Source organism: Vulpes lagopus, chromosome 21 (genome assembly GCF_018345385.1).
Source record: "Vulpes lagopus strain Blue_001 chromosome 21, ASM1834538v1, whole genome shotgun sequence".
Lineage (NCBI taxonomy): Eukaryota > Metazoa > Chordata > Mammalia > Carnivora > Canidae > Vulpes > Vulpes lagopus.
Genome location: NC_054844.1, coordinates 23,239,740 through 23,263,696, shown reverse-complemented (window position 1 = coordinate 23,263,696; position 23,957 = coordinate 23,239,740). Strand labels below are relative to the sequence as shown.

The following is a 23,957-nucleotide window of genomic DNA, read 5'->3' as shown; positions in this document are numbered from 1 at the left end:
CCTCCGTTTTTTACTTCATGGTTTCAAGTACATCTGAGGAAACTTCCCCTTGAATACAAAGCAGTCAAAGGCTGCCCTACCTGCTTCTCTCTGTCCCCCAGCCATTGGCTGGTTCCTTGGACCTTCTTCCTAAGGACGGATTCCTGGTTGACAGCATCTTCTTGCAGTTGTTCAAGGGCTTCTAGTCGTTTCTGTCTGGCATTAAAAAAAAAAAAAAAAGTTCAAACCACAAGCTGTCAGTGACATTTCAACTAAGAGCCACCCCTGGGAAGTTGTGACAAGTTCAAACTTAATGCACTGCCTCAGATATCAGAGGAAAAAGTGAAAGTGTTTACTACAAATAAATGCTTACCCAATACAGAGTTTTAATCAAAGCAATCATATTGATCAGTTGGCCTGATACTCTCACTTTGCAAAAAAGGGCATTTGGTCTCCTATTTTACACTGGAATATTCAGTTTCCCAAGCTACCTTCATAGTAATTAGCATCAGTCAGCAATTGCCTAGAAGATGGCACTGTAATGAGGTCACCGTGATAGGTGCAGTATTTATACATCATAGCTAACTGTTTCAGAAAAAGAAAGGAAAGGGAATGACAAGGAAAGAAAAAAAAAAGAGCCTTGTGTCATGACCTTGACCTTTTCTCTTTATGAGTTGTCAATCATGCTACATCATCAGCACACGAAAGGCTGCCCCCAAGCACAGATGAACACTCCATGTTAGTATTTCTACTGCAGAAAGAAAGTATTTCTACTCTTTCTTTCTTATCTTTCCCAAAAACTCGACACCTCCTCCTTTTCTTCCTTACTCCAAATCTTAGTGTTATTGTGTTACCCCTCTTTTGGATCTGAACCTAATCTTCCAAAATACATTAAACTGAGAGCACCTGCTTTCAGTTAGCTGATGAGATTATTTAAACCATGCTATATATCAATATGTCAATGACTATCTGGAAAACAGCTTGACCTGAATAAGGATGATATCTTTAGCTCAAAGGGATCATAAACTTTGGGAGCTTCAAAGCAGTGAGGAAGACATTGTCAGGTTTAGGCCTTTTGCATGCCTCTCAATCATTAGCACAGAATCACATTGTAAATTGGCATAAATCTAGACCTTACTACAAGAAGAACTGCATGAGAGACAAGAATGGTCACACGGAATGCTTACCATCATGGTAAACTGGCACACAAAATTCTATAAACTAAAATAAAAACTACCTAAACAATCTATTGAGCCTTGTTCAATGCCTTATAAGTCAGTCTCCTTTTTTAAAATTGTAGTTAAGAACATTTGAGATCTACACCCTTAACACATTTTTAAGTATATAAAATTTAACTATAGGCACAAGGTGGTATAGCAGATCTCTAGAACTTACTCATCTTGCATAACTGAAGCTTTATACCTGTTAAGTTGCAACTCTCCATTTCTTCTTCCTCTAGTCCCTAGAAATCACCATTCTACCCTCTGCTTCTATGAGTTTGACTATTCTAGATACCTCATAGAAGTGCTATCATGCCATATTTGTCCTTCTGTACCTGGTTAATTTTACTTAGCATAATATCCTCAAGATTTATCCATGCTATCACATGTGGCAAAATTTCTTTTTTAAGGCTGAATAATATTCCATTGTGTGTGCACACTGTATATATATATACATATATATATATACACACACACACATATACATACACTATATATAAATGGTCCATTTACCATTGACAAACATTTGGACTGTGTCTACATCTTGGCTATTGTGAATAATGCTGTAATAAACGTGGGTGTATAAATATCTCTTCAAGATTTTGCTTTGAATTCTTTTGGACACATATCCAGAAGCAGAATTGCTAGATGATATGGTAGACCTATTTTTTAATTTTTTGAGGAAATTCCATACTGTTTTCCATAGCAGTTGCACTGTATTAAATTCCCACCAACAGTGTACAGAGTTTTAATTATTTCTCTATCTCTTTGCCAACACTTAGTATCTTTGGTGGTTATTTTTTCCTTTGGCTTTAAATAATAGCCTTCCCTAACAGGTGTGATTCATTCATCATTGTGAATGACTCATTGTGGGTTTTATTTGCATTTCCCTGATGATGAGTGAGGTTGAGTATCTTTTCATATACCTGTTGGTCAACGGTATGTCTTCTTTGGAAAAACATCTATTCAAGTTCTTTGCTATTTTTAAATTGGGTTATTTGGGGTTTTTTGTTATTGAGTTGTTGTAGTTCTTCAAATATTTTGAATATTAACTCATTCGATATGTGGTTTGCAAATATTTGCAAAAATGTACATTGTATAAGGTACATTTTCTCTCTGCCAATTCCTTTGCTGTTCAGAAACTTTGAAATACAATATATACTCACTTACCTAACTTTTATTTTATTCTTTGTTCTTTCGGTGTCATAGCCAAATCCAATGTCATGAAGACTTTCCCCATAAGTTTTCTTCTTATAAGACCACGTTTAGGTCTTATATTTAAGTCCTTAATTCATTTTGAGGTGATTTTTGTATATGGTATATAACAAGAGTTCAACTTCATTCTTTTGCATATGACTATCCAACTTTCTCAACACCATTTGTTGAAGACTATCCTTTCTCCATTGTATATTCTTGGCACCCTAGTCAAAGATCAGTTGGCCATTTATGTATGAGCTTATTTGTGGGCACTCTATTTTGTTCCACTGTCTTTAGGCCAGTGGCTATAGTTTTAATTACTATAGCTTTGTAATATATTTTGAGATAAGGATGTGTGCTACCTCCAGCTCTGTGTTTCTTTCTCATGATTGTTTTGGCTATTCAGGATCCCTTCTGGTTCCACATAAATATTAGAATTATTTTGGGGTGCCTGGGTGGCTCAGTTGGTTAAGAATCTGCCTTCAAACAGTGTATATTCTCATTCATGTGGGGAATATGAATAATAGTGAAAGGGAATATAAAGGAAGGGAAAAGAAATGTTGGGAAATATCAGGAAGGGAGACAGAACATAAAGACTCCTAACTCGGGGAAACGAACTAGGGGTGGTGGAAGGGGAGGAGGGCGGGTGTTGGAGGGGAATGGGTGACGGGCACTGAGGTGGACACTTGACGGGATGAGCACTGGGTGTTTTTCTGTATGTTGGTAAATTAAACACCAATAAAAGTTAATTAAAAAAAAAAAAAAAAAACTAAAAAAAAAAAAAAAAAAAAAAAAAAAAAGAATCTGCCTTCAGCTCAGATAATGATCTCCAGGTCCTGAAATTGAGCCCTGCGTCAGGCTCCTTGCTCAGTGAGAAGTCTGCTTCACTCTCTGACCCTGCGGCTGTGCTCTCTCCTCTTTCTTCCTCCTCAAATAAATAAAATCTTTAAAAAATATATTAGAATTTTTTTCTATTACTGTAAAAAAAGTCATTAGGATTTTTATCAGTATTACACTGAATCTGTAAATGACTTTGGGGTAGCTTGAACATTTTTTTTTTTAACAATATTAAGTCTTCTAGTCTACGAAAACAATATGTCTTCAGTTTGTATCTTTTTAATTTCTTTCAGCAATGTTTTACCGTTTTCAATGATTAAGTCTTCACCTCCTTAAGGTTCATTCCTATTTCATTGTTTTCGGTGCTATTTTAAATGAGACTGCTTTTCCAATTTCCTTTTTGGATAGTTCATTGTTAGTGTACAGAAATGTATCTGATTTTTGTATGTTAATTTGTATGCTGCAATTTTGCTGAATTTATTGATTAAAACAACTTTTTGTGGAGTCTTTATAGAGTTTTCTATATAGAAGATCATGTCATCTGCAAATACAGATGATTTTACTTCTTCTTTTCTGATGTGGATGCCCTTTATCTCTTTTTTTCTTTCTTGATTACTCTGGCTAGGACTCCTAGTACTATGTCTTTTAGAAGTGGTGAGAGTGGGCATGCTTGCCTTGGTTCTGATTTTAGAGAAAACATATTCAGCCTTTCATCATTAAGTACGTTAGCTGTGTGTTTTTCATATATGGCCTTTATTATGTTGAGTTAGTTTCTTCCTATTTTGAATTGTATTTTGAATATGTTTATCATGAAAAAGTGTTAAATCTTGTCAAATGCTTTTCTTCGTCAATTCAGTTGATCATGTGATATTTATCTTCAATTCTGCTAATGTGGTATAAGAAATTAATTTTGTATGGTGAACCATCCTTGCACTACAGGGATAAATCTCACATGTCATTGTGTATAATCTTTTCAATGCATTATTAAAGTTGGCTACTAGAATTTTGTTGAGGATTTTGCATCTATACTCATCAGGGATCTTAACTTACAGTTTCTTTGCTTGCAGTGTCTTTGGTTTTGGTTTCAGGAGAGTACTGACCTCATAAAATGAATTGGGAAGTGGTCTCTCCTTTATAATTTTTTGAAAGTTTCAGAAGTTTTCAATAATCTCCTTCTATTAATCTTCTATTTGGAAGAATTCATCAGTGAAGCCACCCAGTCTTGATCTTTTCTTTGTTGTGTTTTTGAATACTGATTCAATCTCCTTACTATTTTTGTTCCATTAAGATTTTCTTTTTCTCACTGATTCAGTATTGGTAAGTTGTTTCTTCCTACATATTTATCCATTTCTTCAAAGTTATCAAAATTGTTGGTATATGACTGCTCACAGTGGTCTTTTATGACCCTCCTCCCCTACCCCTTCACTGTAGCATCAGTTGTAATATTTCCTCTTTTATTTTTATTTCATTTGAATCTACTTTTTTCTTAGTCTAGATAAATGTTTGTCAATTATATCTTTAAAAAATTCAGACTTTCAGGGAAGATGTCAGAAGAAGAGGGTCCTAGGCTTACCCTATCCCACAGATACACCTAGATAACATACACATCACTGTATATAACCCAGGTCATTTCCTGGGAGCATAGACTCTCCACAGATTAGTTATTAATCTCAGAGCAAGTGCTGGAGGGGCAGAGATCTTTGTAAGACTTCTTCAAGAACAAAAGAGATGGCAGGCACCATTTCCCTCCCCTACCCTTCTTTCCCAGTCTAGATACATTGACACCAGTGGGAACCAGCACAGAGCAAACACTCTGCCTAGTTTGATAACAGTGCATCCCAGCCTGCATTCTCCTTTAGGTGCTCCTCCTCCACCCTGGACTAGGCAGGAGTTTTCATGCACCCTCCCACAGTAGAGCAGCACAGACTTTGCTGGCAGTGCACCCCACCCCTTCATTCTCCCTCAGACCTGTCCCCCAAAAAGTGTCCTTGGCAGGAATCCATTCAAAGCAGTGCCACAAGCTTGAAAGTGTACAATCAGACCTGGCAGGGGCCAACACTCCTCCAAACCAGCTAGAGGGAGAGGGGAGAGGGAAAGATAACCATACACACTAGTTTGATTATGTCCCTACCCCAGTGGGCTAGGGGTAGATATCCAGTCTGATTGCAGTCCCTGCCTGTCAATGAAAGCTTCTCATGGAACAACACAGGAGAACATTCTGAAGTTTGATGCTACTGCAGCTCTGAAAAAAAGCCTGGTCTGACACAAATCAAGCCCAGGATGGCCCCAGACTGGCCCATTAACAGCAGGGATCAAACTGTGTCCACAACAGGTGAGGAGAGCCACTGCAGATGACTGGACTGAAGGCCCAGTCACAATAGCAGTATACACATAACACACATAGGAGACACCTCTAAAAGACCAGGTTCTGGTGAATAGGGAACATGGCACAGCAGGGCTCCACCGGACCTCTTTTTTCATAAGGCCACTGATTTTAACATCGGAAACCTACCTGACTTTCCTCACATAGAGACAGGCACAGAGAGTTAGACAAAATGAGGAAATAGAGAAATATGTCCCAAATGAACAAGTCAAAAATCACATCAAGCCAGCGAAACAAAACAGAGGTAAGTAATATGCCAGTCAGAGATGTATAACTCAATAACTGAAATTTAAAATACTGTAGGGGAAGGAGAATGGATCAGTGACTTGGAGGACAGGGTAGTGGCAATCTAGGTGAACAGGAAAAAGAAAAAATGATAATAAATTGAAATAAACTAAGGGAAATCAATGACATGGTCAAGCCTAATAACATTCACATTACAGGGATCCCAGAAGGAAAAGAGAGAGCAAAGGGGGAAGAAATATAAATATATAAGAAATATATATATATGTAAATATAAATAAATATGTGTGTGTGTATATGTGTATACACACACACACACACACACACATATATATATATATATACACATTTTTTAAAGAAATAATAGCTGAAAACTTTCTGAATCTGGAAAATGAAACACAAATCTAAATCTGCAAGTCACAGGAAGTCCCAAAAAAATCAACCCAAGCATATCCACACCAAGACACATAGTAATTAACAATACAAAAAGGAGTAATAAAGAGATAATTTTAAAAACGGCATAAGAGTTGTATACAAGGAAAACCCCATAAGGCTATAAGCTGATGTTTGAGCAGAAACTCTGTAGCCCAGAGGATGTGGAATGATATATTCAAAGTGCTGAAAGAAAAAACAGGCAACCGGAAGTTCTATCCAGCAAGCCAGTTGTATAGAATAGAAGGAGAGACAGTTTCCTAGGGGGGGAAAAAAAGTTAAAAGAATTTATCCCCACTAAAGCAGCCTTACAAGAAATGTTAAAGGGGACTCTGAGTGGAAAAGAATGGCTGTAAGCAGGAGTAAGAAAAGTAGGATGAACAAATCCTCAAAAAATACTATTAAACAAAATCTAGTAATACATTAAAAAAGTCATTCATTGTGATTGAGATTTAATCCTAGGATGCAAGAGGGATTCAGTAGTTCACAAATCAACATGATACATAACATAGACAAGAGAAAGGATAATAACTATATGATTATTTCAATAGATGCAGGAAAAGCATTTGGCAAAGCACAATATCCACTTATGACCAAACCCTCAACATAGTAGGTTGAGGGAACATATCTCAACATAACAAAGGTTTCATATGAAAAACCCACAGCCAAATTATGGAAGCAACCCAAGTGTCCATTGATTGAAGAATGGATAAAGAAGATGTGGTGTGGTGTGGTGTGTGTGAAATGGAATATTACTCGGGCATAAATAAGAATAAAATCATGCCATTTGCAACAACATAGATGGATCTAGAGGGTGTTATGCTATGTGATATAAGTTCATCAGAGAAAGAAAAATACCATATGATTTCACTCATAAGTGGAATTTATGAAACAAACGAACAAAGGACAAAGAGATACCAAAAAAAATGGCTCTTAAGTATGGAGAACTGGTGGTCAGCAGAGGTGGATGGGAGATGGGTGAAATGGGATAAGAATATAAGTATCATGGTGAGTACTGAGTAGTGGATAGAATTGTTGAATCACTATACTGTACACCTGTAACTAAAATAACAATGATATTAATATACTGGAATTAAAATGACAAATAGTTAAATTGCAGATATTTAAATATTTAACTAAAAAACCAGCTCTATTTTACCGATTTTATTTTTTAATGAGTTTTTCTATTCTCTATTTCATTTATTTCTCCTCTAATCTTTATTATTTCTTTCCTTGTACTAATTTTGAACTTAGTTTGTTCTTATTTTTTTCTGGTTTCTTGAGCTATAAAGTTGTTAATTTGAAATCTTCCTTCTTTTTAATGTAGGCATTTGTCACTCTTAATTTCTCTTTTAATACTGCTTTTGCTGCATGCCATAGGTTTTGATATGTTCTTCCCACTTTTGTCTCAAGATATTTTCTAATTACCCTTTTAATTTCTTCTTTGTGGTTTTTTTAGCAGTGTATTGCTTAATTTCTAAATATTTGTGAATTTTCTAGCTTTCCTTCTGGCATTGATTTCTATCTAGTTCTATTCCATTGTAGTTAGAAAAGATACTTAGTATAATTTCCATCTTCTAAAAATTTTTTAAGACTTGTTTTGTGACCTAACATGTGATCCATCCTGGAAAATGTTTCATATGCACATGAGAAGAATGTATATCTGTAGCTATAGGGTAGAATGTTTTGTTGTGTCTGTTAGGTCCATTTGGTCTATAGTGGTGTTCCAGGGTATTGCTTTCTTATTTCCTATTTCAGTGTTCTATCCATTATTGAAAGTGGTACAATGAAATCTCTTACTATTATATTGCTTTCTACTTGTTCCTTCTATTCTGTCAATATAGGCTTTATATGTTTAGGTGCTCTGACATTGAGTGCATGTATATTTATAATTGTGATATCTTTCTAGTGAACAGATTCTTTTATCACTGCATAATGTCCTTCCTTTGTTTTATGACTTGAAGTCTATTTTCTCTGATATAAATATCACTACCCTGGCCCTCTTCTGGTTAGTATTTGCCTGAAATATCTTTTTTCATCACTTCACTTTCAGCCTATGTGTGTCTCTAAATCTGAAGTGAGTCTCTTGTAGACAGCATACAGTTGGATCTTATTTTTTAATCCATTGAGCCACACTCTATGTATTTTGATTGGAAAGTTTACTCTATTTACACTTAACATAATCAATAGAGTAGGAATTTATCATGGGCATTTTTTTCATTGTTTTCTGTCTCAGAGTACTTTAGTTCCTCTTTCCTCCCTTCTTGTCTTTGTGTTTTCCTTTTTTTAAGTAATATTTTGACTCATTTTTCTTTTGTGCATCTTCTATATGTATTTTCTTCATGGTTAACATGGGGCTTACATAAAATCTAATAGTCTATTTTAAGCTGATAACAATTTAACTTCAATTACATACAGTAACTACAATTTTACTTCTCTCCTCCCCCCACTTTGTTATTGATACCACAATTTACAACTTTGAATATAGTGTACCTTAATATGTTTTTACCATTTTATATACTTATAATTTTTAAACTTTCATCCTAGAATTAAAACCCATCACTGCCATAGTTTTACAGTATTCTGTATTTGTCTATATATTTACCTTTACTAACAAATTTTATACTTTGATATGTTTTTGTATTAAGATCCTTTTGTTTCAACTTGAACTCCTTTAGCAATTCTACTAAGGCAGGTCTAGTGGTAATGAACTCTTTTAGCCTTTGTTTATATGGGAAAGTCTTTATAACACCTGGATTTTAGAGAGGGACAGTTTGCAGGGAATAGTGCTCTTGGTTGGTAGTCTTTTACTTTTAGTACTTTGAATATATCGTCCCACATACTCCGGGCTGCAAGGTTTCTGCTGAGAAATCCACTGATGGTCTCATGGTGCTTCCCCTGTATATCACAAAATTTTTCTCTTTGCTGTTTCCAAAATTCTCTATTTTTGGCTTTTGACAGTTATTATGTGTCTCAATGTGAATTTCTTGGGTTCATCTTATTTGAGATCCATTGGATTTCCTGGATCTAGATGTCCTTCCCCAGCTTTTGGAAGTTTTGGGCCATATTTTTCTTTGTTTCTGTTTTTTAAAATTTTTATTTATTTGAGAGAGAAGGAGAACAAGCATAAGTCTGGGGGAGAGGCAGAGAGAAGCAGACTCCCCAATGAGTAGGGAGCCTGATGCAGGGCTTGATCCTGGGACTCTGAGATCATGACCTGAGCAGAAGGCAGATGCTTAACTGACTGAGCCACCCAGGCACCCCCATATTTTTCTTTGAATAACTCTTCTTTCTCTCTTCTCCCTCTGAGACTGTAATAATACATATAGTGATCTACTTTATGGTATCCCATAAGTCCCTTAAGATTGCTTCACTTTCATTTTTCTTTTCATTTCTTTGACTAGATAATTTCCAGAGACCCGTCTTAAATTCACGTCTTTTCATTCGTCTTTTCTTCTCTTTAGTCCATTGTTGAACTCTTGTAGTAAATTTTTCAGTCTATTTATTATGTTCTTCTGCTCTAAGATTTCTGTTGGGTATTCTTTTAATACTTTTATTTTTTTATTGATATTCTCATTTTGGTTTGTTTTTAAAAAGATTTTATTGGGGATCCCTGGGTGGCGCAGTGGTTTAGCGCCTGCCTTTGGCCCAGGGCGCGATCTGGAGACCCGGGATCAAATCCCACATCAGGCTCCCGGTGCATGGAGCCTGCTTCTCCCTCTGCCTATGTCTCTGCCTCTCTCTCTCTCTCTCTCTCTCTCTCTCTCTCTGTGACTATCATAAATAAATAAAAATTTAAAAAAATAGATTTGATTGATTTGAGAGAGGGCAAGCATGAGCTGGGAGGAGCAGAGGGAGAGGGAGAAAGAATCTGAAGCATACTACTCACTGAGCACAGAGCCTGACATGGGGTTCAATCCTACAACCATGAAATCACGACCAAAACCAAGAATCAGATGCCTAACTAAGCTACCCAGGCACTCTGATATTCTCACTTTATGGATTGTTCTCCTGATATCATTGATCATCTTTATGACAGTTATTTTGGATCCTTAGTGAGGTGAATCATTTATCTATGGTTCATTGGGATCAGTTTTTAGAGATTTTGTTCCTTTGGATGGAACATATTTCCCTATTTTTTATCCTGACTCCTTTTGTTGGTATCTGCACATTAGAAAAAATAACCACTTCTAGTCTCCACAGCCCAGACTTACATAGGAGAAAACCTGTATCAATCAGTTTGGTCAGAGGTTCTGAGGGCTCTCAAATCTTCATTCTAGTTCAAATCACCATTTTTGTCCTTACTGGGCCCTAAGTGTCTAGAGTATGATAGTAACATCATTGCTCTAAGATGGGTGTAACAGAAGGGAGTCTTTTAGACAACTCCCAGAAAAGTTGGAATATTGAATGTGTAGTCCTATTCTTTTCTTCCAGGAAAAAGCAAAGATCTGGGGTTCCACCTGCCATTATTGTTCTCAGTGTCCCTTAAGCATCTACAGTATGCCCAGTTTCATCTGCACTCTGAGACAGATGAGACAAAAGCCAGTATTTTGTTAAGTCCTCAGAAAAGTTGAAACACGGACATACAGTCTAACTCTTTCTCCACAGGGAAAAACTGGGAGCTGGGGGATTCCTTCTGACCACACAGTCCTATGTCGGGAGCAGAAATTACACTGACAGGGTATTTAGAATTTTCCAACCAGTATTGATGTGGCTGGTTTCACAACTACCTAGGGTACAGGATCCTTTCAACTAGTTTCTGGATTTTTCACAAAGTGAACGCATCCATCTATTACTGTTGAATCAGTATATCCCTTGGGGGAAGGAAAGCCAATTTCTTGCTGACATCACCTTTTTTTTCTTTTTTAAGACATTAGTTTTATCAACTTTTCTCTTTTTTAGGAATAGTCTAAGCTATCAATACTGTACATTATGTTCCAAGGGAAAGCAGAAGGACTGTAAGAACCATCAGAAATCCACATTTAATAATATTACAACTTTTATCCTGTATATTACATATATATATGTATTTGTACCTTTAAGATAATTTTATGCACTTTTTGAATCATAACAGTCTTAAGGATAGCTTTCTAAAAATTATATAGTACCATCTATTAAAGATATTCAACAGATTTTAAACCTTTGAAGATTTTTCTTCCATAGAGACTTACATTATCATATTAATACAGTATTATCTTTGAAGGTGTTTTTGAATTCAGTAAGTCTCCTTGTTAACATGTCCTAATGCTAAATCTTGGTTTCTACACCTGCCAAGTCTGATTCTGAAACTTTGCCATTTAAATAGAATCCCATTTACCTAGTTTTCAGACCAAAAAGCTGTAAGTCAAAGATGACTCCTTGCATTCCCACAACTAATTCACTACCATGTAAGATCTGACCCATTCTCAATGTTTGAATCCAACCGTTTCTTACCAACTGGCTCACTCTGACTCTTGTAACACCCCTTCTCCTAGACTATGGAAATAGTTTCTAACTCAGTGGGTTTTTTTGACCACAACTTAGCAAATATTTTATATTTCAACCAAGTACATACGTACACACACACACACACACACACACACACGGCTGAATTAAAATTTTTATGAAATATTACTCTTACTATATGAAATGTGCTCTGATACATTTATTTTTTAAAATGACTCATAATCTGGTAAATTGATTTCAAGAGCTCTAATTGGTGACCTGTTATTGAAAAAACCCTTCTCACTGGTGTCACTGCTTTCACCTTCCCCCTCTATATACAATCCTCTACTAACAGCTAGAATAATTTTTCAAAATATGTCATATTACCTTCCTGTTTATGATCCTCTGATTTCTTCCCATCTATTCAGAATAAAATACCAATCCCTAAGCATGGACTGTAAGATCATGAATCTAACTCCTGCCTATCTCTCTAACTTCATCTCCTACCATTTGCCTAGCATTCACTCTGCCCCAGCCATGCTGGCCTCTTGCTGCTGCTCAGACATACTAAGTTCATTAAAACCTCAGGGCCTTTGCACTAGCTAATTCTTCCAGCTGAGAACCCTTCCTAGATCATCTTTTACCTCACTCTCTCACTCCACTAAGCTCTCCATTAAATTTGTCAATCACAGACAGGTCTTTCCTGGCCATTTTCCTAAAATTAGGTCTTCCTGCCCCATCATTCTTATTCTTATCCTCCTTTTATTTTTTTATATCACTTACCACTCTCTGGCATTATATTATATAGTTATGTGTTTATTTGTTCACTATCTGTGTCCCTTAATAGATATTAGTTTCATGGATGTAGAGATTTTGATCTTATTTAATTTTCTAGCACCAAAAAGAAAAAAAAAAGAACCTGGCAAGGAGCTCATATTTGGGTGTTGCACAAATAACATGCTTTTCTCACTGAGACCTTCAAGAGCAATTTTTTCTTTCAATACTTCTCCTTGACTCACTCAATTCTTTCCATTCCTCAGCACTGGAGACTATTTATCTTGCAACAGAATGAAAGCCTTCTCCTCAGCAAACAGCCCCTGAAAGTTACCTTTAATAAATATTGTCTACCTTACCTAAATTCTTATATTCATCTCTACAAAATAATACACACACACACACACACACACACACACACATTTTTAAGTAGGCTCCACACCCAGTGTGGAGCCCAACACAGGGCTTGAACTCTGAGATCAAGAACTTAGCTGAGACAAGAGTCAGACACTGAACTGACTGAGCCACCCAGGTGCCCAACTCCACTTATATTCTTATTCATTGTTAAAACTGATAGTTAAATCATTTTGTGTGTAGCCAATAAATGACTGTCTGTTTTAAATTATATCTAGAAGGCACAGGCTTAACTATCCTTACAGTGATGAGTAGTATTTTGCCTGGTGCCAGGTTCCCAGAATATTTTTAATGAATATTTTATTTGATTTTAACAAGCAGATGGTGGGGGATTAATAGTTGAAAGAACACAAGTTTTGAAGTTACACACATCTAGGCCTGCTCCCAGCTGTCACTTAATCCCTCTTGAGTAACCTTGAGTGAGTCACTGAACCTCTCTAGAGATAAAAGTATGTCAAATTCTTAGCACTACCTCCAACACAGTAAGCTCTCAACAAATTGCACCTACTGTTACTTAACTTGGTTGTTTGTGTGTCTTGTAGAATAATACAGAAGATTCACTTATTCAGAAATGACTCCAGTGCAGACTCCTCTCCAAATAGTTCTTTGTGGCTAACTAGAAGATTTCAATGCTCCCTTTTGTGGAGATGGTATCCATGTAAGGAAGCTGCATATCCACTTAACCCACACCTTTACCCCTATGGGGAAGTCTGGGCTCCCTACTTCCTAGGGAAAGCAGAAGATCATTTTCTTGAGTGTTTCTTCTGGTATTAACCTCTCTCTGGTATCTGGGTTTCTTATTTAGGGGGAATAAAATAGTTTCTTTTGGCTATTTTCTTTAAGCAACTTTAGTCTCTAACTATATATATATATTTACTTTACTCAGATTCAATATGAATTTGAATCCATGTTCATTCACTCACCAAAAAAAGCATTTCTTAAGGGAATGCTTACTATGGTACTAGCAGCTATATAAATAGTGGTCAATAAAAGACAAAATAGCTCTCCTTGTTTATTATGTGGTTTACAGAGTATACAAATTTCAAGAATCTCTCCATAATTATAAGAATTAAGGTTAAAAGAACAGTAAGATAGTAAATTATTTTACATTTAGAGTCCTCTAATTCCCTGACTTCTTTACTTGAAATTTAATTGACTAGTGCCTAATACAATACACTGTATACTGAGACAGAAAATGAAGCCCAATGGGATAGGAGTCAATAGACTCAGCAAATTCTTCTGTTAATAGATCACTTCATAGATTTTCCATTAATAACTCTCAGGTCTTGATCAATTCACTTTATAGCCTTAATGCCTCAGTCCTCTGTAAAATTATGAGGTTTTACTAAATGATCTCTAAAGACATTTCTGGTTAAAAAATTCTATATTCTGTAATTCCAACTTTCTTCTTTAAGGAAAATAACTAGATTTATGGGTTTCCAAAATTGCTAAAGTTCATGATTTGGAATTTTTTAAAGATTTTATTTATTTATTTATTTATTTATTTATTTATTTATTTATTTATTAATGAGAGACCCAGAGAGAGAGAGGCAGAGACACAGGCAGAGGGAGAAGCAGGCTTCATGCAGGGAGCCCGACGTGGGACTTGATCCCAGAGCTCCAGGATCATGCCCTGGGCTGAAGGCGGCACTAAACTGCTAAGCCACCCAGGCTGCCCTTGAGCCATTTAGGCTGCCCACGATTTGGAATTTCGAATACATAGGTCTATTTCATACCTTTTGAGAATTCAAAATTATCAGACAAAATGGCTTATTTGAAAAAGTGTCATTTGAAATCAATGTTTACAACATGAAAAAAGTAAACCGAATGCCAAAGTACAATCTCAAATGTATTATGAATTTAAAGCATGGGTTTCTTACATATAAATGACCATCACCTGGAAAGGAATTCTTTTCTGAAATAAAAGTATTCCAGTCTGAATCTCTTCAAAATCTCTATTAATTTGACAAATTCTTTATCAAGAGACTCTTTGTGGTTTCCCAAGCTGTTCAGCATTAATATGCAAAGATTTAGTTTCTCTTCCATTATATATTTAAATTCCTACAAGAAAAGTCACAAAAAACCTCCACTATTCAAGTGTTAAATATAAAATAAATGCAATACAAAATACTGTGGTCATCCTATCTCAATAGTATTCATGGTTATGAAACCCAAAAAGTTTAATTGAATAGATACCAATTCTCAACTGCCCAAAGATTGATTATTCTTTGAACTGATTATCTCAATTTAACAAGCGCATATTGGGTACCTGTTATGTGCCTAAAATTCAGTTTTTTCTAATATAAGTGGTCCATGACCATTTATTTCATCAGTCGTCAGAATTGCTTTAGAATGGGATGAGACAAGAAAATGCAATAAAATCAGTATTTGTTGGTTAGCATATTAAAAAAAAACTTTAAAAAAGAGTTTGTTAAAGGCGTTGAATTAATATTCCAGAGTCTTCAGAGTTTGTTCCTTGCTGTAACTTTACTTAGGAAGCTGATGGATTTTAGAAAGTTGTCTGGCAGTCAAGAAGTAGAGGATGTTAGAAAGTTGTCTGGCAGTCAAGAAGTAGAGATAAGTAATAGATAAATTAATTTCTTCTTATATGCTTCCTTTATAATAAAACTGGAAATAGCTGCTTAAAATTCTCATGTTCTGCTAATTTCTGGTATAATAAAAATGTCAGAATTTCAGGAATAACATTTGCACAATCATTCCATTGAATTTAGAGAATTTTAATAGGTCAAGGAAAAATTCAGGCTTACTAGCAATTCTCAAAGGATGCAAATAATATACTTTTTCATTAAATCATTTTATCTATTGTCTCTTTAACATGTATCACATGTCCTCACTCTCACTTTGTTCCTCACATTCACACACTTATCCTTACCCTCACACACAGCTGCCCTCATCCTCAAGTTCACACTTATTCTCACCCTTACACATACTTGTCCTAACCCTCACAGTCACACACTCACCTTCACCCTTACCCACACTTATACTCACCCTCATAGTCACACATACTTATCCTCACCCTCACATTCTTACTCTCACCCACATGCACACACTCACACACATCTCCAGACATACAATCCATATATACCAACAGACCAAGATAGCAGGAGGCTACAATAAAATCTTAGAAGTGGTACTGCATATATAATGAGTATTACCTGGGTTAAGAAGGCAGAAGAAAAACCAGGAAAATCAAAAATACAACACTTACAGCAAGCTTGTTCTCCCACTTCTTTTTCACAGTAATTTCTGGATCAGTTACCCACTGCAGAGAGCTATCCATGAGAGTTTCAACTTTAGAAACTTCTTCATGCTGCAAAAGTTCCACATGTTCAACTAGGAATTCAGGTGAAAGGCATAGGCTCTTATATAAGAAGTAGTTTAGACCAAAGTTCTACTATATAATTAAGACACCGTACAAAATGCAGCCCCCATGACTTTCCTTTATCCCAGGGTGTTTCCATGTGTAAATTCTAACTCTTATCAGTTGTTCTATATATGCTGAATATATACAAATAGAACCATTTTTCAAAACAAAATGTACTCATCTTTATTCCCCTCTCAAATAGTAGGAAACAAACATTTTCATGGATTTTTCTTCCACTCATTAAACTAAATGCTACCTACTATATGCTAAGCACTGTGAAAGGCACTAGAAATAGCGTCATGAATGTGTTCTGTTTTCTCTGGTCATCTTGTTTCCAGTCAAAAATCAAAATGGAGTAAGAGGTACTAGCTATTAGCCAGAAGGAAACTGTTTAATAGATATGTCTTCAGTCCTCTGAAACTACAGGTTAGCCTGTAGGAAAAATAAGCCCAAACAATTCCTATCTAATGATCAACCTGATTGAGGTTGAACTGACTTGAGCCAGAACCAGATCAACCTCAGGGAAGTTTTAGGAAAAACTTCTCTTTTCATAGTAGGATTAATTTAGGTTTCAACAAAACACAGATATGCCTGTATTCAGCAAATAGGCTGTAGATCAGGTATCTACAGATATTCCTAGTCAGTGAATCACCACAGTACACATGTTATACGATTCCAGCTTTTTGAAGCATAGCTGCGAATTCCACTCCCTTTTGTTCAAGTTTTCTTAGTAATAGCAGCATTTCTTGGTCCATCATGATATCCAGAGATGACAAGCTAAATAAACTGCACTGCCACTCAGTTTCATTGTTATGAGACAATTATCAAATTTTTCACAACTCTGTCATTTTAATAAAGAACAGTGTTTTTATTTTATGAAAATGATGCTCATGGGTCAATATAACTGTCCCCATCAAAGAGTTCTAAGTAGTCTTACAAAATCTTCCTATGTTACCAAACAATGGTTTACATTTTCTCCCTAGGATGGCTTCAACTTAACATTTATTCATTCTTAAGGAAAAGCATTTATCCAATAGATAACATTTACATGTGGGTAATATAAACTGCTATGGCTCTAATTTTATGAAAAAGGAGAAGGTAAAGAAATTCACAGGAAAAAAAACTGTTGGGAGGGTGTTCAATAAATCTTACTGAAAATAGATTGTTTTCTTTTGTCTTCCCTTTTCTTTCATAAAAGAAATTCTCAGATGATGTTTACCAAAGAATATTTCTTATAGTTCTCTCAAAGCATCCATGTCCTGTCATATTTTAGATATATGACAACACCACATTTAACTTTCTTTTTGTTGTCTACTGGAAAAACATTTACAGATTTCTTATTTCTAGACTCCAATTAGAAGACAAAATTCCTAATCCAATATTGGGTAAACCTCAGAGATAGAACTTTGCTAGCTGCTTAACCCCTGTTTAGAAGTATAGAACTTTACAGGCTGGCATCTTGACATCATTATTATCTCAGAGGACTGCTGTGGCAGATTTGCCACCATTTCATTCAGTCTGGCAGATTGGCTTGGTTTCAAAAACACAGTAAGATGATGAGTATTTGAAACAGAATGTCAGGAAAGCACAGCCCTCAGCAGAATGTCCAAGGCTGCCTGAGACAGCTTTAGATGAAGGCAGCATATGTTGCCCCCGAATCTTTGGCAAGAGAGATTCAAACAGCATTTGCCCCAAAGACATTTTTCCTCTCCTTTCAAGGTCATATCACAGCTGTCAGGAGGAGGACATTCTAACATATCCATCGTCCACAGATATGGAGAGACCATCAAAGTGGTGAAAAGAAAGCTAATTTTGCTAATAAGCATTTCCTAACATAACAAGCACAAACTGGAAAGCACAAAGGAGTGAAAATAGAGTATTGAGAGGGATACCCAACATTTCATCCCCAGAAATGCTTTTGATTATTTCCTCACATGCTGTAAAAAACTGGTTTCACCTAAAAAACTGAGAGTTAAATAATAATTCACTTGCATTTTAAAATTAACCAAAAACATGAAAATGCTAATTTCTGTTTAGAATGTAACAATCAATGCCATTTATATTGGGCTGCTACAATTACATTTTAGAGCAGAGAAATTTTGTGTTATTTCTAAGCATCTTTATTTTTGGCAGATACATTTACTTTGGGGGTTTAGGAAAATACTGAAAAATAGTTCATGGATCTCTACTGTTACCTTTAGGACCCCAGGCTGGGGATCAATACAGGTACTTTCTCCTAAAAAGTATTGAGAATATAAAGATTTCTAAAGTCTGGATTCACTGAACACATGCTTCTTCAAATTTAGCCTTGAGCCTCACTATGGTTTTCAGCTAGAACTTGAAAAAGATCCTTTTTTTTTTTTCAGGTTAAGAGACTTTAGACTTGGATTCTAAAAACAATCAACAGATTCCTCAAAATGTCACAGGTACTCTTCAGCAAGTTTGGACCTTCACCTAATAGTAAGCTATTGCATATGGTCTTATTGTTTCAAGCTTTCCATTTGATAATTACCTACCTCTGCAGACTGAGCAAGAACGAGTTCACAATGTAAAGATTTTTCTTCTTCAGAGATGATACTATTACGCTCTCCACTAACATTCAACTGGATCCCATTTCTTGAAAAAACAAAAGCAATAGTCTAGTCTGGTTAGATGTGACTATGTTAAAAGTCACCAAAGTGGGATTTATCACTAAACACAGTAAGCCCTTGTGTGCCAAAGACTGTATAAAGTATTCAATAATAGAGAAATAAAAGAGAGTCTCTGGACCCTCCAGGAGCTGCACCGACTAGTGACTCTAGGAGGTTGAAAACAACTAGGTCATGCTTGCTTGCTTGCTTACTTGCTTGCTTATTTATTTATTTATTTATTTGTTTATTTATTTGAGAACTGGAGTCAATAGTTAAAAATTAGAAACTTTCAATGAAAATCTCAATTTCTGGCTTTTTTTTTTTTTTAGAAAAAAGATTTTACTTATTTATTTATTTATGGTAGACATAGAGAGAGAGAGAGAGAGAGAGAGAGGCAGAGACACAGGAGGAGGGAGAAACAGGCTCCATGCCGGGAGCCCAACTTGGGACTCGATCTAGAACTCCAGGATCGCGCCTTGGGCCAAAGGCAGGTGCTAAACCGCTGAGCCACCCAGGGATCCCCCGATTTCTGGCTTTTCTTTTAAAAAGCATGATACAGCTACACTGGGCCCATATATTCTTTTTTAAAAAAGATTTATTTGAGAGAAAGAAAAAGAGAGAGAGAACAAGTAAGCATGCATAAGCAGGTGAAAGAGTAGAGGGAGAGGGAAAGAATCTCAAGTAGACTCCCTGATGAGCCTCAGCCCAAGATCATGATCTGAACTGAAATCAAGAGTCAGATGCCCAACCAACTAAGCCATCCAGGTGCCCCAGGCCCATATACTCCTGATTAGCTGGACTTCATCTGGGTAATAATGCATTTTTTTCATTTGTCATTCTCATAAGTATGTGCTCTTACCCCCCAATGATTTTACTTACTTTTGTTATCTGTCTGGCTCCTGTAGACTCCTGGATTATCATGTTTTGCATATTCAAAAACAATTATAAGATGATGTGTGTTAAAAGGTAAGAATAGCATGTCATGCATGTACTCAAAGGGATTGCTCAATTTCAAGGTAAAAGAAAAGCAAGGGAGAGTCATAGAAAACTTGAGAAGGAGTTCTATTGGAGAAAAGCAGAGAAAACATCACTTATAAAAATACAGAAGAAAAGAATGTGGCATGTTCAAAGAAGTGTATATAGCTCAGCAAGTCAAGAATGTAGGGAGGCACATAAGAAAATGCTGGTGAGAAGTTGCTTTACTCACATGATAAGTTCCTGTTGCAAGTGCTGTAATTCATGAGTCAGTTTGTTTTTATCCCCTCGTAAATTCTAGAACCACATACAACATTAGGCTATTTGTGTTACTTTAGTGGGGGATTTACATTTAAATAATTCTACTTCACGAACTGTGAAATTATTATGGTATACCTCTATAAAGTTTCCATATTCTATGATGGTTGATTTAAGTTCTTCTATACTTAAATCCTTCTGAAAAGTAGAAGAAAGAATAGCAAATAAATGTGTGAGTCTACCAAATCTCATTTAGTAGACTACCAATCAAAGCCATAGAACTGTAAATCCCCAAAGATGATAAAACCTTATACTAATATTTTTTGAAAACCGAGCCAGTCTGTGTTTATGATTAAAAACACAAAAAGTATGGGACAGCAAGGCAGTTATACCTAATTGGTGTCATTATGTTCGTATTTGCCTAGTTCAATGGAATCAAAGTCTCACAGGTAATTCTCAAGTTCAAGTCAAAATTATATTATCATGACATACTTAAGGAAAAAAAAAACTAGTCTACCTGCAAATGACTAATGAATTATTAAAGCATCCAATTTTATCCAGTTCAAATGATATGTTTTTTTAAAAAAATATTTTATTTATTTGAGAGATATTGAGAGAGCATGAGTGGAGTGAGGGGCAGAGGGAGAGGCCAACTCCCTGCCAAGCAGGGAGCCCGACATAGGACTCAATCCCAGGACCCTGGTGGCATCATGACCCAAGTCAAAGGCAGATGCTTAACCAACTGAGCTATCCAGGTGCCACTCAAATGATATCTATTAAAATCATAGTTTTATACTGTATTACCAAAGGGTATAGTCACTGTCTAACCTGTAATTTTATCTCATGACTAGCATGGTGCTTGGCAAGTGGGAAGTGCTCAATCAATACCTTATGAATTTGGGGCATAAATAAAAAGTGGTGGAAGGACCAGAGTTATGGAGGAGGTAAGCAGCTACCACTACCATAATGTCACTATATGGAGAAAAAGAACACCCACGATGCATAAAGAAAGTCGGTATGATATTCAGTAATCTGGTCGATGTTCACAATTCATAAATGACTCCTTTGAAACTTTATAGCATTCAGAGAAAGGAAAAGAGAAACACTGCTTTTTATTTACTTTCATGTCTTAGGATATGAAAGTTTATTAACTTAACTCTATGTCCTTCCTATGTCTCTTAAAGCCACCATAAGGGCATTTCTGCAGCCAGAATCTTTTCTTATCACACAGGCAATGATCACAGGATATAAAGATAAAGAGAATGGTTATCTATCTACCTACCTACCAATCAAATCAATCCAAATAGATAGAAAATAACTGGGGTAAGTATTCTTCTTATTCCCTAAAATAAATGACTGTACACTCATTTGTATTATTATGACTTAAAACTACATCATCATGCCTAGCCAGTACTGGCAAATTGGCACACTAATATTTATTACATAAATGTATAAATACCACCAAAAGTTAGAGAGGATATGTTAAAACTTATCCCAGATAAAGAAGTCAGTATTCTTTACTCAGAAGAACATTTTTGTGAAGTATTATAAAGGAAAGTCTTGTGACAGAATAGTAGAATCAGGTATCTTAATAGAAGTGAAGTTATATAAATGGCCATATTCATTATGATTTAGAGAGAGCTAGCATTCCCATGGGACTTCATAGAAAGGAACAGTACCAACCTTCTGCAAACTTGCATCTTTATTAACCAAGGTGTTCTCATATGTACGTAACTGCATCTGAAAAGAGACAAATTTAGGGATGGCCATTGGGACATTGCTTTGGTAAAAAATGCCACAAAATCATTACAATAGGGGGACATGTTTCTCAAGCACCTTTAATGTGCAGGTGTTTCTTACTTTATAAACAACTTTCACATTAGCCTTACAACAACTTGAGAGGCCAGGTTTGTTGCCCTCACTTTACCATTGAGGAAATCAAAGCTCAGCACACTATTGGGAGACTTGCCCAATGTCACATACAGTAAGGCTCAGAACTGAGCCCACAATATGAATCTTTGCCTCTAGCCAAGTGTTGTTCCCACTATTTTACCCTTCCTATAATAAGATGACCAATTGAGTCTTTGTTTTTTTGGTGAAAATCTAGATAGGACATGAACATAGAGTCCATGTGAACATATAAAAGGCTCTTCTTCTTGAACAACAAGTACTATAGAAACCCACAGATTATCTGGCAATATAACCTACACTTGCCAAAATCTGATTAGCTAGATTGCAAGGGGAAAATAAAAAAGACTCTTCCTCTTCTAAGAACATAGTTTAAAGTGTTTAGATATCTTTTAGCAAAGTGAATATATCAGCTTATTCAAATCAAAAGCAAGTTTGTTGGCAAAAACTTCTAATATGATTGATAAATATGTAATAATTGAATTGAAAACTGAGAAAAATAATCAACATAGACAGAAGTAGAATTATCATATATATTTGATATCCCTTCATAGTTATAAATATATTTTCACATAATCATTTCATTTGAGTTTCCACCAAGCTTTGGGATTAGGTAGAAAAAATTATATCCATTTAGTAGATGAGAAAATTGAAATAGAGGTTAATTGCTTGTTTAAGGTCATAAAACTTTTAAGTAGACAAGACAGGATTTGAACCCATGTCTTCTCTTTCTACTACTAGTTTATAATAAGTGTGTTTTCCAAAAACAGTCATTCCTAGAATAAAATTAATTTGAATGTCTAAACTATGATTGATATATATATGTAATAATATATGTATATGTATACATACATATGGAATTTAGGTATCTGTTAGGAAACTTGAAAATTCCACATACAAACATGAAATATAAGTACATTATTACATACATATACTACATCAAAAAATATTGCTTAGAGAAACTATTAGAGATGACATTAAGTGTGACACAAATTCCTAAGTTTATTAATATTCTTTTAGTTTCCTGGTAAGAATGTATGGAATATATAACAAAAATATGCACTAGATATAGACTTTTTAGATATAATTTAAAAAATCATTTGTGTAGGCTCTCATTCCTTAATTCAATCAAGGATAGATTTTTTTCCCAGCTCTCATTTTTTGCATTAGAAAGTATAACAGCTGAAATCTTTACTGATTAAGGGATTTACAAAACTAGATACTCTTAAATTAGAAATTGCTGCTGTAATAAAAAAATATAAATAGGAACAAGTGTTGGCAAGAATGTGGAGAAATCTGAGCCCTCCTGCATAGCTGGTAGAAATGTAAAATGGTACCGGAAGAGAGTCTGGGAGTTCCTAAAAAGGTCAAACTTAGGGGCACCTGTGTGCCTCAGTCAGTTAAGCATCTAACTCTCGATTTCAGCTCAGATCATGATCTCAGGTTCATAGGATTGAGCCCTGTATCAGGTTCCATGTTGAGTGTAGAGCCTGCTTAAGATTCTCTCTCTCTCCGTTTTTCTCTGCCCACCCCACTCACACGTGCAACTCTCACTCTCTAAAAAAATAAAAAGTCAAATACAGAGTTATCATATGACTCAGTAGATCCACTCCTAAATGCATACTTATGAGAAAATAAAGATTGACACAAAAATATATAATCAAATGTTCATAGAAGCATTATTCATGACAGTCAAAAAGTAGAAACAGTCCTTTTTTTTTTTTTTTTTTTTTTAGTAGAAACAGTCCTAATACTCATCAACCGGTGAATGGATACGCAAATTTTAGTGTATCCATAAAATGGAATATTTTTCAATAATAAAAGGAAATAAGGTATTAATATAAGCTCTAACATAAATGAACCTTTGAAAACACTATGCTCAATGAAAGGAATCAATC

General features: G+C 35.5%; 1 protein-coding gene across 1 annotated transcript in view; it reads right to left on the bottom strand.

Moving 5' to 3' along the window:
* LOC121480284 (inositol 1,4,5-triphosphate receptor associated 2-like) overlaps positions 1–23,957 on the bottom strand; it is a 120,783-nt gene that overhangs the window by 51,684 nt on the left and 45,142 nt on the right. Inside the window, 8 exon segments of the mRNA XM_041736733.1 lie at positions 81–195; positions 14,801–14,964; positions 16,133–16,234; positions 16,960–17,127; positions 18,805–18,904; positions 20,126–20,190; positions 20,290–20,349; positions 21,835–21,891. Coding sequence (XP_041592667.1) covers positions 81–195; positions 14,801–14,964; positions 16,133–16,234; positions 16,960–17,127; positions 18,805–18,904; positions 20,126–20,190; positions 20,290–20,349; positions 21,835–21,891 — 831 coding nt within the window.